At 45.0% G+C, this 17409-nt stretch overlaps 1 protein-coding gene across 1 annotated transcript; it reads right to left on the minus strand.

The window, feature by feature from the left end:
• Positions 1-406: 406 nt before the first annotated feature.
• METTL26 (methyltransferase like 26) lies at positions 407-16533 on the minus strand. The gene is made up of 7 exons (XM_033167290.1): positions 16462-16533; positions 16040-16246; positions 9677-9839; positions 6077-6136; positions 5141-5208; positions 4062-4140; positions 407-2203 (listed from the first exon to the last, which is right to left on the minus strand). Exons 2-7 carry the CDS (start codon positions 16243-16245, stop codon positions 2156-2158), a joined length of 624 nt encoding a protein of 207 aa, XP_033023181.1. The 5' UTR covers position 16246; positions 16462-16533; the 3' UTR covers positions 407-2155.
• Positions 16534-17409: the final 876 nt, after the last annotated feature.

The raw sequence follows: 17409 nt of genomic DNA on the forward strand, positions 1-17409 counted from the left end.
TACTGCGGGAGGGAAAATGCTTCTGGTGATGACTGCCTGACGCTGGAAGCTCAAGAGCGGAGAGTGATCTTGCTCTCAGGTTCTGTTTGATTCTCCCTGCCTGGGCAACTGGTTGGCCACTGTCAGAACAGGATACTGGACTAGGTGGGTCATTTGCCTGATCCAGTACACTCCTATTCAGAGATGGATTCTGTATCAAATTGATTTTATCTTCTCAGGTTACATATTGCAAGGTTTACTCCTTTGTTATGTAAGCGGCTTTGAACACTATTATAACAGAAAAGTGGGGGTACAAATATTTAATCTAAACTTTGGCCTTGCTTATCATCAACCTAGGCTACGTAGGAGAGTAAAGCTCCGGTACTTCAATCGAGTACAGTAAACAAATACATTTCTCACATAGCAATACCCAAGCAATATATTTATTTTCACCCAAATGCAGCACAGTCCACACAGCACTACATCCACACAGATCTCCCCGGCAAAGTTCTTCCTTGCTGTTCCCAAGAGCTCAACCCTTAGCTATACATTGTTGCTGCTCTACAGATCACCACTAGAGGGAACTATTACTTCATACAGATTTTTTTTAAAAAGATGTGCTGGAGTGATTCGCTACCTCTTTTGAGGAACACTTGGAACAGGCAAAGAAGGAAAAAATTACTCAGCTGAAGACATGTTAAAGCTGCTAGACTGTAAGCTAACCTACAGATGCAGGTGGGTATGATGTTATTGGGGTGGTAGCGTTTCAGAATACAGGTGTGGAATTACATTATTGAATACCCAGTATTTTAACAACTTTGTTAAAACTCTCTTGAATTCAGAAAACAAAACATTTGGGGGAAAGGCTAGCATAGTGCCATTTTCCTTCACATCCTAGTTTTCCCTGGGCAGGGAAATTTTGATGTGGGGGGAAATTCAATTGTGCAACCCACACCTGCAGTCCCAAATGGTTCAGCCCCAGCAATCTCATAGCATGCAGTTTATCTGGATGTGTCTGGTGTTGTATTGTCAGAATTCATATGGCGTAAAATCCTAACCATGAGTGCAGGGGAGGAATCTGCAGGCCTCCATATCGCCATAAAAAACAACAGTCTCCCCCACAGCCACCCCTTCATAAACAGAATAATGATGCTGATGAGATTGAGGGTTTGCACCTCTTTCGCCCAGGGAGATGGCTAACCTGTGGCCCTCCAGATGATGTTGGACTACAGCTCCCATCACCCCTGACCATTGGCCATGGAGGCTAGGGCTGATGGGAGTTGGAGTCCAACAACCACTGAAGGGCCAAAGAGTTCCCATTCTCCTTTACTGGGTGGGTTGTTGGCACATTGTGGTATTGACTTTTGCTCTAAGGAGCATGGGAAGAAAAGGAACACAGCAGAATTTGGAGGGCGGGGTGGGAAGGAGGAGGAAAGATAAATAGTCCCAGCCTCTTCCACTGTAAAGAGTACTAGTCATCAAATCCATCTAGCTCTGCACAATAGCCTTCAGTTACTTGGGGAAGTGTCATTCTGAGCTTTCCTTTCCTCCCATATTCCCTAATATTTTCTACTCCGAAATCCCCCCTAACCCAAAAGTCACAGTACAGGGTCAAAAGACATAGAGGTCTCCATCAAATAAGCCCTGAAAACAAAGCCTTCACTGAAGCAGGCTAAAGATAATAATCATGCACAAGAGACAAAGGTGGTCTGAGATGGGTACATGGATGCCGTCGAAACCAGCAGTGAATACCAAAATTGAAGCATGAACGGGCTAGCTGGGGACCTGCAGGCCCTCCAGATGTGCTTGGGCCCACAGTTCCCTCCATCTCTGCCTCCTCCCCTGGCCATGCTGCCTGGGGGCCGATGGAAATTGGGAGTCCAAGCACACTTGGGAGGACTGCAGCTCCTCCATCCCTGTGCTAGCTCAACACTGGCCAGAAACCTTTGGGCAAAGCTCCATTCTCTGTAAAGGCTTTTCTCTCCTGATGCAGATCTTCATACAGGAAATCATTCCCATCTCACCAAGAGCTATTTTCACCCAGGAGCCGAAGAATCTACTAGAAACCTGGTGGGCTTGAGCACGACAGACACAGAGCAAATTTGGCGATGGCAGGCGACACTTTGACCGTCCTTGGTGGTCCCTTCTCCTTGGCAGAGAAAGTGGATGGGCTGGCTTAGTGTTTGCGGAAAACAAGACACTTGTTGTTTGCAGGCATGTCAACCTGGAAGCAGAAAATCTTGAGGTTACTTGAGATACTTGACAGCCACATTATATGGACGCAGGCGCACAGTTCAACCAAAGACACCACTAGGCCTCTTCAGGCGTCTCCCCCTCCAAGCCAGATTCTCATTGCAGGGGGTGGGGAGAGTGAGGGGCACATTCCCTAGACCCTCTTCCTCCCTGGTGCGACTTTCTCCTCTCCTACATCTCTCCACATGTTGGGGGCTGAACTTCTGCACTGGCAAATCTGCCCTGCTCCTGTAGGCAATGACGATAATTCGGTGGTAGGGCATCTACCTGGCATGCAGAAGGTCCCACACTCAATCCCTAGCATCTCTGGGCAGCCCTGGCACAGAACCCTTTCTGACATTCTGCAGAACCAGTCAAGTGCAGGCAATACAGAATGGGATGTACTAATGGTCTGACTCAATATAAGGCAGTTCCTTAGGCTCTTCATGCAACTCAGAACCCTGGAGGGTGAGGAACCTACAGTAAATTGCTTGGAGAGCCCAGCAGGTGTGGGGAACCATTGGAAGAGGCGGTTGTAGGGTGGTGGAACTGGTGCAGTGATACTGGGTGCCACACTGCAGGGGTGCCACAACAATGCTGAAGAAAGGGAGGTGGGGACATCAAATTTTAATGCTGTACAGGGCGCCATTGGAATTTAAGAGCCCAAAGTCTGCAACCTCCTTTAGCCCTCCAGTTGTTGACCCCTGGCGATTGGCCATGCTTGCTGGGGCTGATGGGAGTTGTAGTTCAGTAACATCTGGAGGGCCAAAGGTTCCTCACACCTGACCCACAAGAATGTCTAACACACTCTGCTTCAGAACAACACAAGAAGAGCCCTGCTGGATCAGACCAAAGGCCCATCCAGCCCTGCATTCTCACCATGGTGAACCAGATGCCTCTGGGAAGACAGCTAAGAGATCCTCAGCTACACACTCCCTCCACCTGCTGTTCCCAGAAACTGATCCCCAGAGTCTTACTGGTTACAGCAGTGGAGGGAGAACACAGCCACAGTGTTCTCATAGTGAAGGCACTTGCCAAGAGACAAATTTGCTCCTCCCAAATCTATTTGCAACACGTTTCCCCCCCTCCCTCACCCACAGACATCCTGCTGCCATTTGCAGGGGTGTGCTATTCCAGCTGTTCCTGGCCGACAACACTTCAGTGGTGGGAGAAACCAGCTGGGGAACCCCAAAGGAACTCCCAGGGGAAGAAGGCTCGGAGCCAGGGGATTGGTAGTGGGATGACAAAGAGTGGTCAGAGGCAGAAGGAGGAGCAAACTTTGAGGATGTGTCGGAAGATGAAGGGGCAACAGGGTTTGGTGAGCAGGAAAAGGCTGTGGCAGAGAACAGTACAGAAGAGGAGACTGGAGAGGAGGGGGGCCAAGAAGCAGAGATGAGTCAGGCTGGTGAAGAAGTCAGGGTGTCACCCGCTCCTGCTGCGACCAGATCCCCTCCCCACTGGTTTCCCAGAACCAGAATAGGGAGGAGCAGACAGGCACAACAGTCTCCAATTGCTTGGGAAGGACCCGGGGGGGGGGGAGGAGATTTAGAGAGCTGTGGAAGGCAGGGACCTTCAGCTCTCGCAACTGCATCATTAGGGCAAGATCTACTGGGAAGAGTTGTTGTGGTTACTGTGCCTGGCCTCCTGAGAAGAACTTGCTTCCTTGAATAAAGAGTTAACTTTACTGATGTCGTGTGACTTATGCTCCTGACACCCATCCCTGACAGGTGCCCATCTTCCCAGATCCCTCAGCCACGCTAACTGGAGCGAATAGGAGCCAAACAACAGTTGTGGGGCCGCACTCTCCCCCTTCCCCAAAACCTATTCTTTAGGTTGCTACGACCACCTACCATCCTCTCCAGCCACATCCTATTGATCTCAGCAAGCTGCTGCAGCAAAGCCGTGTCCCGGAGGCCCCAGGCTGGGTTTCTGTGGTTGGGAGTGGGAAGAAGACAGAGAGAGAATGAAGTCAATCACTGTATTTGAGAGGTGCTTACATACAGAGAGCAACACTGCTGCCTCCACATGAGGGTTTCCTACCCACACATGTCAGAATCCTGCTTGAGGTGATGCCTACAATTCCTACAATGGCTTAACAATCACTCCCTCTTCCCAGGGAACTCTGGGAATTGTAGCTCTGTGTGTGTGGCTAACGATGGCCTGAATTGGGCCATGTCTGTGGTTTACATGCCAGGCAGTGTTATACCTCTTTAGCAGTCATGACTACCCCAGGTGTGGCCAGGAGACCCCGATTTCCCTCACAGAGCTACAGTTGTCACAGTGGTGTAACAGTCAATCCCTCTTCCCAGGGAACTCTGGAAACTGTAGTTCTGTGAGGGGAATGGGGGCCTCCTAACAATGCTCAATGAACTACAATCTTGAGGATGCTTAGTGCTAAGTCATGACTGTTTAAAGTGGTATAAGAGTGCTTTGAATGGATGGTGCAGATGTCAACCAAGTAAATCTCAGGAGTAGAACCACACCACTCTTCCTTATTTTATATACTGTTCAATCAAAAATAAAACACACCATTTAAAAATAGCAAAAATAACCCCCAAACCCAGACACTTGAGAAACAGTAGCCATAAATAAAATCATCCAAATATACATTAAAAAACCAACAGATCTTTGAGCCTGATAAAATTACGTCTGGCTAGACTTGCTGAAACAAACAAACAAAAAAGTTGTGGGTTTTTTTTTAGCAAGCATCAGGAATAGTGCTTAATATCAATAAGCAGGGAGTTCCTAATGGTACCTTCTGCCATGCTGAAAGTTAAGATTCTTTGCAGTTGCAGAATGAACATTATGCAGGACTTTTGAAAGTGCCTTTTCTGCAGATGGAAATGGCTGAGAGGGCACAGTAAACTAGTTCCAAAGCTGCTTTATATGCTACAAGCTACTCCTTCGATTTGGCCTAGCTCCTCCTTACCTCTGCCTCAAGTAGCAATCAAAGTCCACGTTGCTCTGTGGGTAGATGCAGCCATTCACAGCATAAGGCTTGGGGTGGAATCAGGCAGGGAAAAAACACACCAAACAGTTTAGACAAAGGGTATCAAGCAGATACAGCTAAGTTCCTCTTAATGAAGCTTTCAGAATTTATGGGGGGCTTAGACTACAGAAAGCTTTAATAAACCCCAGCAACCATCAGCCCTGTTACCGGTACCTCAAAGTTGCCAGTGTGAGAGAAAGCACCTTGGATTTTCTGCAGAGCCAAGGGTTGCCACTAGGGGGGACATGGCATACTGTTGGCAACGAATGCAACCAACATCCACAAAAAAACAAAAACAAACCAAGACCGAAGCAAAACATCACATGAATCTATACACAGAATCACCTGCAGCCTTCCCCGAGCTGGTGCCGTCCAGATGTTTTGGCCTACAACTTATACTCCAAAACATCTGGAGGGCGCCAGCTTGAGGGAAGGCTGTTCTAAGGAGACTCAATATAAAGGAGTTCGTGGTCCTTGTACCATCACGCTCAGGGTCAAAACTACATGTGGCATTAAAAGCATCTTTGCAAAAAAAAAAAAAAATTCAAGGTTTTTTGTTTTTTTTAAAAAAGTAAATATAATTTCTCCTGCTCCTCTTAAGTCCTGAGAAAAATCCTTCCACTGCTGCTACTTGCAAATGGAAGGAAATTTCCCATTGCTTTATGCATATGTAGCCAAAACCATACAACACAGGGAGAATTTAGCAAGTTGGGAGGAACTGCAAGTTTTGCACAATGTTTTTTGTTTTCTTTAACTGCTGGCTGGAGCTGATGGGAGCTGTACAGTAGTTGAAAACATCTAGAGGCCATCCACTTGGCAAAGGCTGCTTCAGCAGCAGCAGCATCTAGATTACAAGGATCCTGACTGACAGCTTACCCCGTATGTGACCATCACCGCTTTAGGCTTTAACAGCTTTCCTGCTCCTCTGAACAAACCCTGTGGTTGGGGGCGGGGGGGGGGGGCAGGGAATAATTAAACAAGATGCAAAGGAAATAGGTTAACAACCACATTTGGAAAGAGTGGATTTCATGAGGATCACAAAGCATTTGCAGGATATGTACAAAAATTAGCAAGAAAGTGGCAACTGATCTTTCCAGTAGGATCTTTCCTGTGTGTCGAATTCTATTTCTTGCAGATTCCTTATGGAATAGTAAAAGAGCACAATGTAAGTTTTGAAAAATTGTGCTTGGTTTCCAGAGCAAAAGGCATCTTCAGACTACCTCCACTCCATAGATGCAGTTGCTCAACAATGGTGAGGGAAATGGACTCTATGTAGACTCAGGAATGCTTCCTCTAAGCATGTGCAGAGTGCATTTCTCTCACTGTTTGTAGGAATGCACGCAGGTCCCGCTTTATGAACATTCAATGTGTGAAAATTCACTTCTCCAAACACAGTGAATTAGTACTCAAACCTTACTATACACACCACAGATTCAGATATCCAAACAAAACATTTCTTATTTACTTGTTTGCCTTTTGCTGGTTGGCTGAGGAACATAGGGAGGAAGGGAAAGGAAGCAATTGGACAAAATCAGAGCATTTTTTAAAAATATTTTTTGCTTTTGGGGGTCAAAATTCTGTGGGCGGGAACACATTAATTTCCCCACAGGAATCAATGGAAATTAACAACTCATTAGTGCAAACAATCTCATAACTAATAATTTCCTGGAAACACGTTGTTTTCGGTAAGCCAGACCTGCGTGTACTTCTAACCTGCCAAATCATTGAAAAAGGTCTCATGGCAGTGTATAATAAATCTGTTAAACCACCATAAAATTACAAAATCATAAGATACAGGAGAAATGACCAACACTGAATTAAATTAATTCTCTAAAATCATTTGGGAAAACAGAAGCATTTTCTGCAGGCAGCAAAATATCAAAATTGTTAGTGTTGGTCTGATTTCAAAGGGGATGGCATTCCAAAGGCCTGGTGCCACTATGCTAAAAGCCTCAGCTGGCCATACGGTGCGCCATTTGCAGGTGTATAAGCAACTGGGATCAACACACTAGATTTCTGCTGTTGGTGATGCCAGTTCCCTAAATCAGCAAACAGCCCAGGAAAGGTTGTTAGCTAGAAGGACATTCAGCCAAGAACCACAAGATGGCGCTTGCATTAGCTACACAGAGACCACTCAAGTCCAAAAGCAAGGAAAGTGTAACTGCCTTCATTGCAACTCACTGATGGGAGAGCTGGGGAAGGCACATCCAATCAGGGCAGCAGCAGAGACTAAGGGTTAAAGCCCCCAACTCTCAACCTTCTCCCAATCCAGCTCACTCCCCTCTCTTTGCAATGACTATTTGTTTTTGAAAAATCTTGTATGCCATAGCTGACCATTTGGGCTGCAAAAAGTACACAAACAAAAAAGCAAGCTTTTGAGTTGGCTGGAACGCTTGGGTTGAAGATTAAGGAGAAATACAAAAACAAAAGTGGGAACTGAGAGGACTAATACACTTAACTCCACAGAACACATTCCCCGTTCCATTATTCTTATGAGGAAACTAAGTCAAAACAAAATAAAAAAATAAAAAAAAAATCCTTCCAGTAGCACCTTAGAGACCAACTAAGTTTGTTCTTGGTATGAGCTCTCGTGTGCATGCACACTTCTTCAGATACCTGAGGAAACTAAGGTTTGTCTCCTTCCTTCCAGTTTTTGTTTGGTCCCTTAACATTCAGCCTGCTGAAGAACCCAAATGAACCTGAAAACTTGCTTTCTCTCACAGACCATTTGATATAAAGGGATTAAAGGTAAAGGGACCCCTGACCGTTAGGTCCAGTAGTGGACAACTCTGGGGTTGCGGCGCTCATCTCGCATTACTGGCCGAGGAAGCCGGCATACAGGTTCTGGGTCATGTGGCCAGCATGACTAAGCCGCTTCTGGCGAACCAGAGCAGCGCTCGGAAATGCCGTTCACCTTCCCACCAGAGCAGTAACCTATTTATCTACTTGCACTTTGACGTGCTTTCGAACTGCTAGGTTGGCAGGAGCAGGGACCAGCAACGGGAGCTCACCCCATCGTGGGGATTTGAACCGCCCTAGGCTTTCGTCCCCCCTCAAATGGATCAGTTTGAGCATATTTTGAGAATTTACAAATCAACCATCTAAATGGATGTTGTTTCACTTAAAAGCAGATTGTTAAAATCTTATATTGGGGAAAAATTAAGTGCCACCGTTCTTGGTGCTGTTTATGATTATATGAACAAGGCGTGTTAAAATAAGTAACTAGAGACTGCAAGGTTTTTGTTTTAAATCAGTTCTGCTGCTAGCTCACAGCTAAACATGCATCTACTACTATTTACTACTGCAACACACACTTACTGACTTCCAGTTTATAAGCATTTCCTGACTTACTGACCTGCTTTTGCTTACCAGTAGAAACCAGTTAAGGAGCTACTTAGGTATGACTTGGACCTACTGCCAGGAAGCTTCCAAGATGTCAAATCAAAACAGTGTCTTCTTTCCCCATCCTGCAGAACTGGATTTAGGGTTGTGCAATTGAGAAGATCCATACTTGGGAAGATCCAATTGACCCCTGCCAACATGATACCCGCTTCCAGATGTTGCTGGACCACAACTCCCACCACCCCGACCAGTGGCAATGCTGGATGGGGCTGATGGGACCTGGAGTTCAGCGGCATTTGGAGATTCAGTGTTGGGCCAGGTACTTGGTCCAGCAAGCATTTGGCTCAGGTGGCGCTTGGCAGTCTGCTTCTACTGGTGGGCGGGGCCAAAGGCAAAGGAGGGTGGAGTCATTAATGTAATTTTTTTCTTTTTTTACAGCTGACTACTTTCTTCCTTCACACCCCAATTTCTCTCTCTTGATCAGGCAGGCAAAAGGCATTATCCAAATTGCAGAAATGGGCAGTAAAAAGCTCTCCGTTCCCACTATATGCACTTACTTGGGAGTAAGAGGTGAAGACACTCCTTTTTACCTTCCAGCACCCTAGATGGATATTTTAGGGCCTTACCTTATTCCTGTGATTGTGATACTTTTTAAATAAATTGCTTTATTTTTCCACATATAACATTACAAACTTAAAAGATATACAGAAATGAACAATGGCTTGCCTGTTTGGTGTCATATAGTCACCAAACTATAAAAAGAAAACTATACAGAGTAGACAAATGGTTATTGCAGAGAGATAAATCCAGCACTACAAATAATATTATGATTCCATGGAAGCACAACGGAACGGTCGTTAATAAGTCCTGGGATGCCATCAAATTCACATAAAATCATACTTTGCAAGAACTTCCCAGCCACAAGTCACATATTATCACCCTGTAGCACCACATTTCAAACTGTTTTTAGGATGGTGTTTCTGTTGTCCTAACCCACCCCGGCACCTTAGCTTGAAGGTTGGGTAAATAAATAAGAATATTATGAAGTCCCATTCAGCTCAGTGGGCTTGACTTCCCAGCAGACACAGTACAGACTTTCACTGCCATTGCAGGCTGACAGGAGAGCGGCCTCACCTCCGTGCAGCTCATGTCCGAGATATGAATCATGTTGATGTTGACAATGAGGTCCAGAGAGTCCGGGCGCAAGCCGCCCCACGTCTCCCAGCTGCGCGATGCATCCAAGTAAATGGGTGGTTTGACATTCGGGAGGCGGAACGCCCTGATAAATTCAGAAATGCTAGAAAGAGAAGGAAGAGAGCCAGACTGCAGACTGGGCAAGGGTCAACGGTAGAGCCGGCACCAGCAGTTTGCTCTCAGTAGGGACAGGAGCGCCATCAGGGTAGGAGACAAGTCCATTAACTGCGCACAGTCTGAATGTGGGAACATAGGAGGCAACTTTTGATCCACCAAGCTCAGTGTTTTCTACAAAGGTTGGCAGCAACTCTTTGAGGGTTTCATACAGCCCTACCTGGAGATGTCGGGGACTGAACCTGGGGGCTTCTTCATGCAATTAAACCTGCATAAATTGTGCATAGGAGGGAAATGACCCACAGCCTTCCTAAAAAAAGGAAAAAGCAGCCAACGTTGCCCTTAAAAAGGGTTTTCTCACAGACAGAATGCCTCTTCCCAGATCGCACTTGCCGTCCACAGCTTTTATGTACACTTTTAAAATGAGAAGTACTGAGGCCTCTACCAAGTAGTCCGGTCAATATACAAAATGACCTGGGCAAAATTGCAACATAAACGCTATTAATGGTATTTTTATGAGAATTGGGTGAAGAATAACATATAAAAAATTAGACAAAATTAAATGACAGGAACACTGTGAAATCGTGATTTCAAAATGGCCGACCTGCTGTATCAATTGTATTGTATTTCGATTAGTTTTCTAAACTTAATTGTGTGTATCCTATGTTTTTTAATTGTTGTTACCAAACATCAGGGAAAATAATACAAAGTTGTCATTGATCTAGTTATTAGGCTACATAATTTCTGTATTTAAATGTTTGCTAAAAACAACAAAGTGAAAGCAATGGTACATTGAAACAAGGTCACAATAAGGTGCTTGAACCAGAACTTTTATTATGTATTACAAATAACGAAAGCAGACATCACTCATCCATATCATCTTCTATATCAGAACAATGTTCAATCAACAACACATTTTCACAACCAATGGTCTGGCACTGACCCCAACCTGTTGAACATGGAAAACTATTTTTTTATATATTTTGCATGTGCAACGGAATGTACAACAACCAGTGGTGCAGTTACAGTGGATAACTTTCAAAAGACTTTCAGGTGCAGGGGCCATGTCTGACACCACAGGGTGAAGCTGGTTGTCCTCCTTTATCATCCAACCCCAGTCATTAGGTCGTAAACCCTCTTTGTGGCATGACCATTCCATTATCTGGTAATATGATCGAAAACTATGGAATTTTGTTGCAGATGTAGTTGGTGGTAGACGTTCTGGTGCAACGAAAGAGTTTGCTGATGTTACTTTGTCCACTAGTATGCGATGTCATAATGTTCCACTGGAAGGACAGGTCCTGAAGCTGAGGCTCCAGTACTTTGGCCACCTCATGAGAAGAGAAGACTCCCTGGAAAAGACCCTGATGTTGGGAAAGATGGAGGGCACAAGGAGAAGGGGACGACAGAGGATGAGATGGTTGGACAGTGTTCTCACAGCTACCAACATGAGTATGACCAAACTGCGGGAGGCAGTGGAGGATAGGGGTGCCTGGCGTGCTCTGGTCCATGGGGTCACGAAGAGTCGGACACGACTGAACGACTGAACAACAACAAATGTCATCCTACGTTTCATGCTTCTTCCATTTAAGGCAATGCAGCAGCGGACCACCATCTAACACGAATTGATCACTTCTTGGAACGTATTCGGTACTACAACTATTCTGTTTCTGCATCACATATTTTTTGATAACATGTACTATCTGTGGCTTGTCAGCCTTCCTGGGTATAGAGCATGATTTGAACAATCAAGGTGGGTATGAGCACAATTCATACTGCAGCACTTCTTCAAAATTTAGTTCGCCTGTGTTAACAATGTCCAATAGCCTTTGAAACAGCAATGCTGGGTCAATCGTTCTTTCATCATCTCCAGGAATTTTCAGTGCAGCAGAGAACGCTAATGTTTTAACTTTGTCAGAACGCTTACATTTATATGCAAAAACTTCTTGGTCAATAAGTTTAGCTACAATGACCTTACCAACTTCTTGCAATTCATGCACATTAACATTTGCCAAATCTGCAGTTACACCTGTTACAATATTACGCAGACTTGACTCGGGTGTAAATGGCGAGAATGCTTGCAACTTTCTCAATACCAGTTGTGAATCACTTTTGTCTCTAATCAGCCTTGCACTAGATAGTTCCTTGTGTTGTTCACTTGATGAATATGACACATTGGTAAACTCCTGCATAGCTAGATTATACCCTGATGATACAGGCAATGATAAAGACCAAACTGCTCTCTGAATGCCAGTCAATCCACTTCTTCTGGTCAAACCCCCTGTAGTTTTAAGAGAGCGCATCAGACATTGTTCGATTACTAAGTCAGAACCCAATCCTGCCCAGTACCATTGACTTCTGCGTATCACATGAAATCCTTTTTCAAACATTGCAGAAACAGTGGCATTTGTTGTTGGCAACAGAATTATATTCTGCAAATATAGGTATGCTGATTTCAAGTAATTATGGTGACCCGCAGCTGCGAAAATGGGTAGACACTGATGTATGGCATCAATATGCATTTTCCATGAACCAGTTCTATCTGCTGTGATGAGTTTTCTAGCAAGATCAACCATATTTTGATACTTAAGCCATAGTTTACTTGTTGCTGAGTTTGCTTTCAGTTTGCTCTTCTTTGCATCCAATGCACAGCTTATGTGTATCATAGTCTGTGAAGAACCCACTTCTTCTATAGTTTTGTTACAGGACACTAGTGAATCATACAGTGCAAAGCTTCTTTTAAGCCCTGGGGGAATTCTGAATGATCTTCAATTATCTGCGACATTATTTCAGCACTTAAGCATGAATCGAGAATCAAATGTCCACGAAAAGCTCTTGATACTGATTTCCCATTTAACATATGCACTACTGTATTTTCCCCATAAATCTCTTCGAGGATTTCTTTAAGGCCCAATCCTGCCATGAGTGTATCAATGGCCCCAAGAAGATTCATGAGAGTATGAAAGGAACCAAGCAATAGAATGATGTCCTTGAGAGCACTACCATCACATGATGAATGAACTATTTGTGATGCTTTCCAAAAGAGTGGCTGATCAAATGTTATGATAGTTGGTATATTGTGCTTGGACAGTGTTCTTGAAGCTACTAACATGAGTTTGGCCAAACTGCGAGAGGCAGTGAAGGATAGGCGTGCCTGGCGTACTCTGGTCCATGGGGTCACGAAGAGTCGGACACGACTGAACGACTGAACAACAACAACAACAAATATTGTGCTTAAGAGCTAAATCTCGTAGGTACCCTGTTTCTCCTAAAATAAGACATAGCCATAAAATAAGCCATAGCAGGATTTCTATGCATTTGCGAAATATAAGCCGTTCCCCAAAAATAAGCCATACCCCGAAAATAAGCCATAGTGACGTGGTACCTCCCATTAAAACAGTCTGGAGAGGTGTGGCTATGCAGCGTACCGATGCGACACGGTTAAAATAAGACATCCCCTGAAAATAAGCCATACTGTGTTTTGTTGAGCAAAAAAAAAAATAAGACGGTGTCTTATTTTAGGAGAAACACGGTATGTTAAGGTATACAGGATGCAAGTCATTTCAGTGGGCTTCAGATCAATGATAGGTAGGAAAAGTACTGATGATTTCTCAACTTTCTGGTTGTTTTGGTTATTATGTATTAAGTGCATCATTCCAGACCAGCCAGGCATTGGTTGTTCAAAGTTCCTTGACAGTTTCCACAGCAGATCTACTTTGACATTTGTGGGATAGATATTGGGCAATATTTTAAACTTAATGCCTCTGAGAGTACTGGATGCAAATCGATATTCATGAACGTTGATAGATGCAGCAGCTTTTAAGTCACAGCTCAATATATTCTTTCTTGGAATACAACGAGAAAAGGTTTTTGCTGGGGTTATTGCTGCTATCATCCCCATACCATGGAATGTGTTCTCACCAACAGTGTAAGAATATTGTGATCAATATTGTCGGCAGCTAGAAGAACGTGACTGTTTTCAACATTTCCTAATATATCAACAATTAAAAAACATAGGATACACACAATTAAGTTGAGAAAACTAATCGAAATACAATACAATTGATACAGCAGGTCGGCCATTTTGAAATCACGATTTCACAGTGTTCCTGTCATTTAATTTTGTCTAATTTTTAATATGTTATTCTACACCCAATTCTCATAAAAATGGCATTAATAACGTTTATGTTGCAATTTTGCCCAGGTTCCAGCTTTTTTTCTGTAGTTTGCCCGGACTAAAGGGCCACTGCGAGGCTGTCTCCTCCCCCCCCCCAACTCTCCTGGAAAAGGGGAGACTGACCTGTCCTCATCCATTGGCCAATTAAGCAGCAGCTGGCTTTCATCTCCTCTCCCTATCCTGTTTTCCTTTTATAGCATGTCTATTAGAGTGTTAGCTTAATATATGAATGTTCTTAGGACATTTTAGGTGCCAATGGAAAGCAAGTTTTTTTGGAGGGGGAGGCTGTTTCTGGATCAGAACTGCAGTGCGAATGAAGTAGAAAGGCCCCTGTAGCCATCAACCCCTCCTGCCAGGAACCCAATCCAGATCCTGTGACTATGATTTACTTTAATTAACAAAAAAAAAAAATGCCAACCACTAAAGCAATTGCTAATTACACGAGTGATGTACTATTAGTTTGGTACTAATTTCAAAGAATTATAGACCTGACACTAAACTATGGTCTGCGCTATCCCCTAAACTAGGGGCTGGGCTGACTTCGGCCATGCTTGGTATACTTTCCTCCCCAGCCCCACCTGCCCCAAGGATTCTTGTAATATGTTTCAGATTTGCAAAACCAGAATGAATACAGAGATTTGCTGGAGAGTTAACGTGTAACAGAGCAGTGCTCAGTGATCCTGTGTTTAGAGGCATCGGAGGTGCTTTGCTGGACCTGGTCAAGGTCCACCTAGACCGGCCTTCGTACAAAAATCAGAGCAACCAACTAGGCACCCCCAACAATGAAGCTGGCCAATCATTATGGACAAGCTCACTTTCAAGTACAATTTAAGGGACACTTTTTAACTACAGCTTACATTATTTTGCCCTCCCTCAACTGTCACCTAGGAACAGCCATTCCACCAGGCTTTCTGATTTGCTTCCATCCCTGCTGGTCATTTTCAGAACAGCAGCTTTAAAAGCTGGAGCTTGAGTTTGCTTTCCCCCCCCCTCCTTCCCCACTCTTTTTTTCACTGCGTGTTATATCTCTCTCTCTCTTTGGTATCTGTTTTTTTGTTTTGTAAACCTGAAGGGGAAAAAGAAAGAAACCTTCAAGATGCTCTTTCAGTTAAAGACCAGTTAAAGATGCTTAGAAGAAGAAAAAACAAGCAAACAAATAAAATAACGCTCACTACACAGGGTTGCATTTGGTACAGAACACAGCTGCCAGGGTGCTGGTAGGAGCTAGAGACCAGACTTATTACGCCAATCCTGTATCGCTTACATTGGGTGCCAGTTTGTTTCCAGGTTCAATTTAAGGCACCCTTAATTTAAATCCCTTTAAATAAATACAAATGAAACATTTTATACTGACCAAAGCCCTAAAACCATTAATTTCCAGCATTAGTCTTACAGGCGGGCACAGGCTAATACTACATGTATTTCTTAACTATTGTCTGTAATGCAGAGAAGATTCTGTACCTCCATTCTGCGGGGTGGGGGAGCGACAGAGAAAAGCCATCGTTTTGTGAATGCAATAACTTCATCATGGGTGGGGAACTCCTGCTCTACAGGCTGATCCATTTCCCCCTAACCAAGCCCACCTGCCAATCTGCTGGTGTCATTGGGTGACGTCAGCTAATGGGTGGGGTAGTAGTGGCGGCGGTGGGGTTCAGTCCCGCTGCTGGGCACGGCTGTTTCGCCCGTGTGTTTCCTGCACGGAGCTCGCTGGCATAGCAGACTCCCGCCCCCGCGAGCCAGCTGTGAAAAGTGGGTGGGAGGAGCAACACCCACCACCTACCAGCCACATGGCATAGTCAGTGCATTCAGTGTATATAGCGCACACGAGGCCTGAAGCGCGTCAGAAGCACGTTTCAGACGACACCCTCTATAAAGCGCCAGGATGGAGGGAGGGGGCCCTCCTCGTGTCCAGACTGGACCGGCGGGGAATCCCGTGGAAGTCCACTCCAACGATCCATCCGAACAACCTCCCAGGTCCGCCCCAGCAGCGAGGCTACTACGCCTCGCCTTACCTCTCGATGCATTTCGGATCCACATCCGAGGGCTGCCAGAGCACGTTGGGCATCATTTGGGCAAAGTGGGCCGCGTGCTGCCCGGAGCCTGAAGCCACTTCCAGCACTTGGACTTGCGGCTGGCTGGGGCTCACGTAGTCCCGGAGGACCCTCAGGATAGGCTCCTTGTTCCTCTCCCCCGCCGGTGCTACGAACGCTGCACTCATCCTACAAAAGAGGGGTTTGGGGGTGAGGGGGGTCAGCAGGGTGTGCAGCCCCCAAGCCAGGTGGGCGTGGGGGGGGGGTCCTTGGAAAGGACTTGCCGCTTGCAGAGCAGAAGGAGAGCAGCAGGGACGCCTTTGCCACAGTTTCGCTGCAGGATCCGCTTGGGTGCCCCTTGCAAGCAGCCTGCAAGGACTTTCCTTCTCGTCCTCTAGGTCTACCTTTAAGGAGGCTCGCACCCCCGCACCCAAGTATTGCAGGCTGGGAATTTTGTCCTCAGAGCTGCTGTAGGAAGGGAGGGAGGGAGATCGAGGAAGTTAAATGAATCCACAAAGCAAAAGCGGGAAGGACTACGATTCCCAGAATGTAGCGCGGCGAAAGCGTGGCTATTGGTTCCACTTCTGCTCCACCTCCTGGTGCAGATGGTTTTGCAAGCGGGTGCTTAGAAAGTCGGGAAACCAGGTTTCTGGAGGGATCTTGATTTTCAAACGATAGGAGGCGCGGGCTTCTTGAATGTGTGTTTTGGACTTAGCAAATAAACCATAGATTTACTCCCTAGTAAGTGCCTACGCTGCTGTAATTAATTCATGCCTTACAGGGTCCTTTGAAATGTCGGCTTCAAAAATGAAAAAAAGAAACGGGATATTTCAAGGTGCTAGTCCGCAAGGCTCTTTATTCCTTTTTGTTGCAGTAGCCGGTGAACTGGTGTACTCCTCTGAGACATTGTTGTTAATAATAAAAACAATTTGTATTATTATTATTATTCTTTTATTGTGTTGAAAGACTTCATATTCATTGTCTAAATTATAATACAACAACCCTGTAAGATAGGTTTGTATTATCCTTTACAAATACTCTACAGAACTAAATTGTATTGGAACACACGTTGTTCTGGATGTAATGAATGGGGATGAGCCCTGAATACAGATAGCTTTTTACAGTTCGTGTATACTCGAAAGTAATGCCCTTCTTCGGGTTTAAGTGGGGGTTCTTCCCAGCTAAATATGCACTTAGAATTACAGCTTTGAAATCATGGAGCGGATATAGATGCAAAGCAGGTGCGTGACACAAAGGAGGAGAAGCGGGAAACTGTTATCACGAGTTTGCATGCAAATATTACATACATATAGCGTTTGCGAAGTAAAAGGAAACCAAAAATTAAAAAATCC

This window comes from Lacerta agilis, chromosome 13, assembly GCF_009819535.1.
Source record: "Lacerta agilis isolate rLacAgi1 chromosome 13, rLacAgi1.pri, whole genome shotgun sequence".
Classification (NCBI taxonomy): Eukaryota; Metazoa; Chordata; class Lepidosauria; order Squamata; family Lacertidae; genus Lacerta; species Lacerta agilis.

Bases quoted from the DNA above. Each gene is read 5' to 3' on its own strand.
- METTL26 (XM_033167290.1), bottom strand. From the start codon at position 16,245: ATGAGTGCAGCGTTCGTAGCACCGGCGGGGGAGAGGAACAAGGAGCCT. The intron at 5,209-6,076 runs GTAAGCTGTCAG...TTCCACCCCAAG, and splicing joins CGGTGATGGTCACATACGGG to CCTTATGCTGTGAATGGCTG. The intron at 4,141-5,140 runs GTAAGGAGGAGC...TCCCAACCACAG, and splicing joins GATTGCTACTTGAGGCAGAG to AAACCCAGCCTGGGGCCTCC.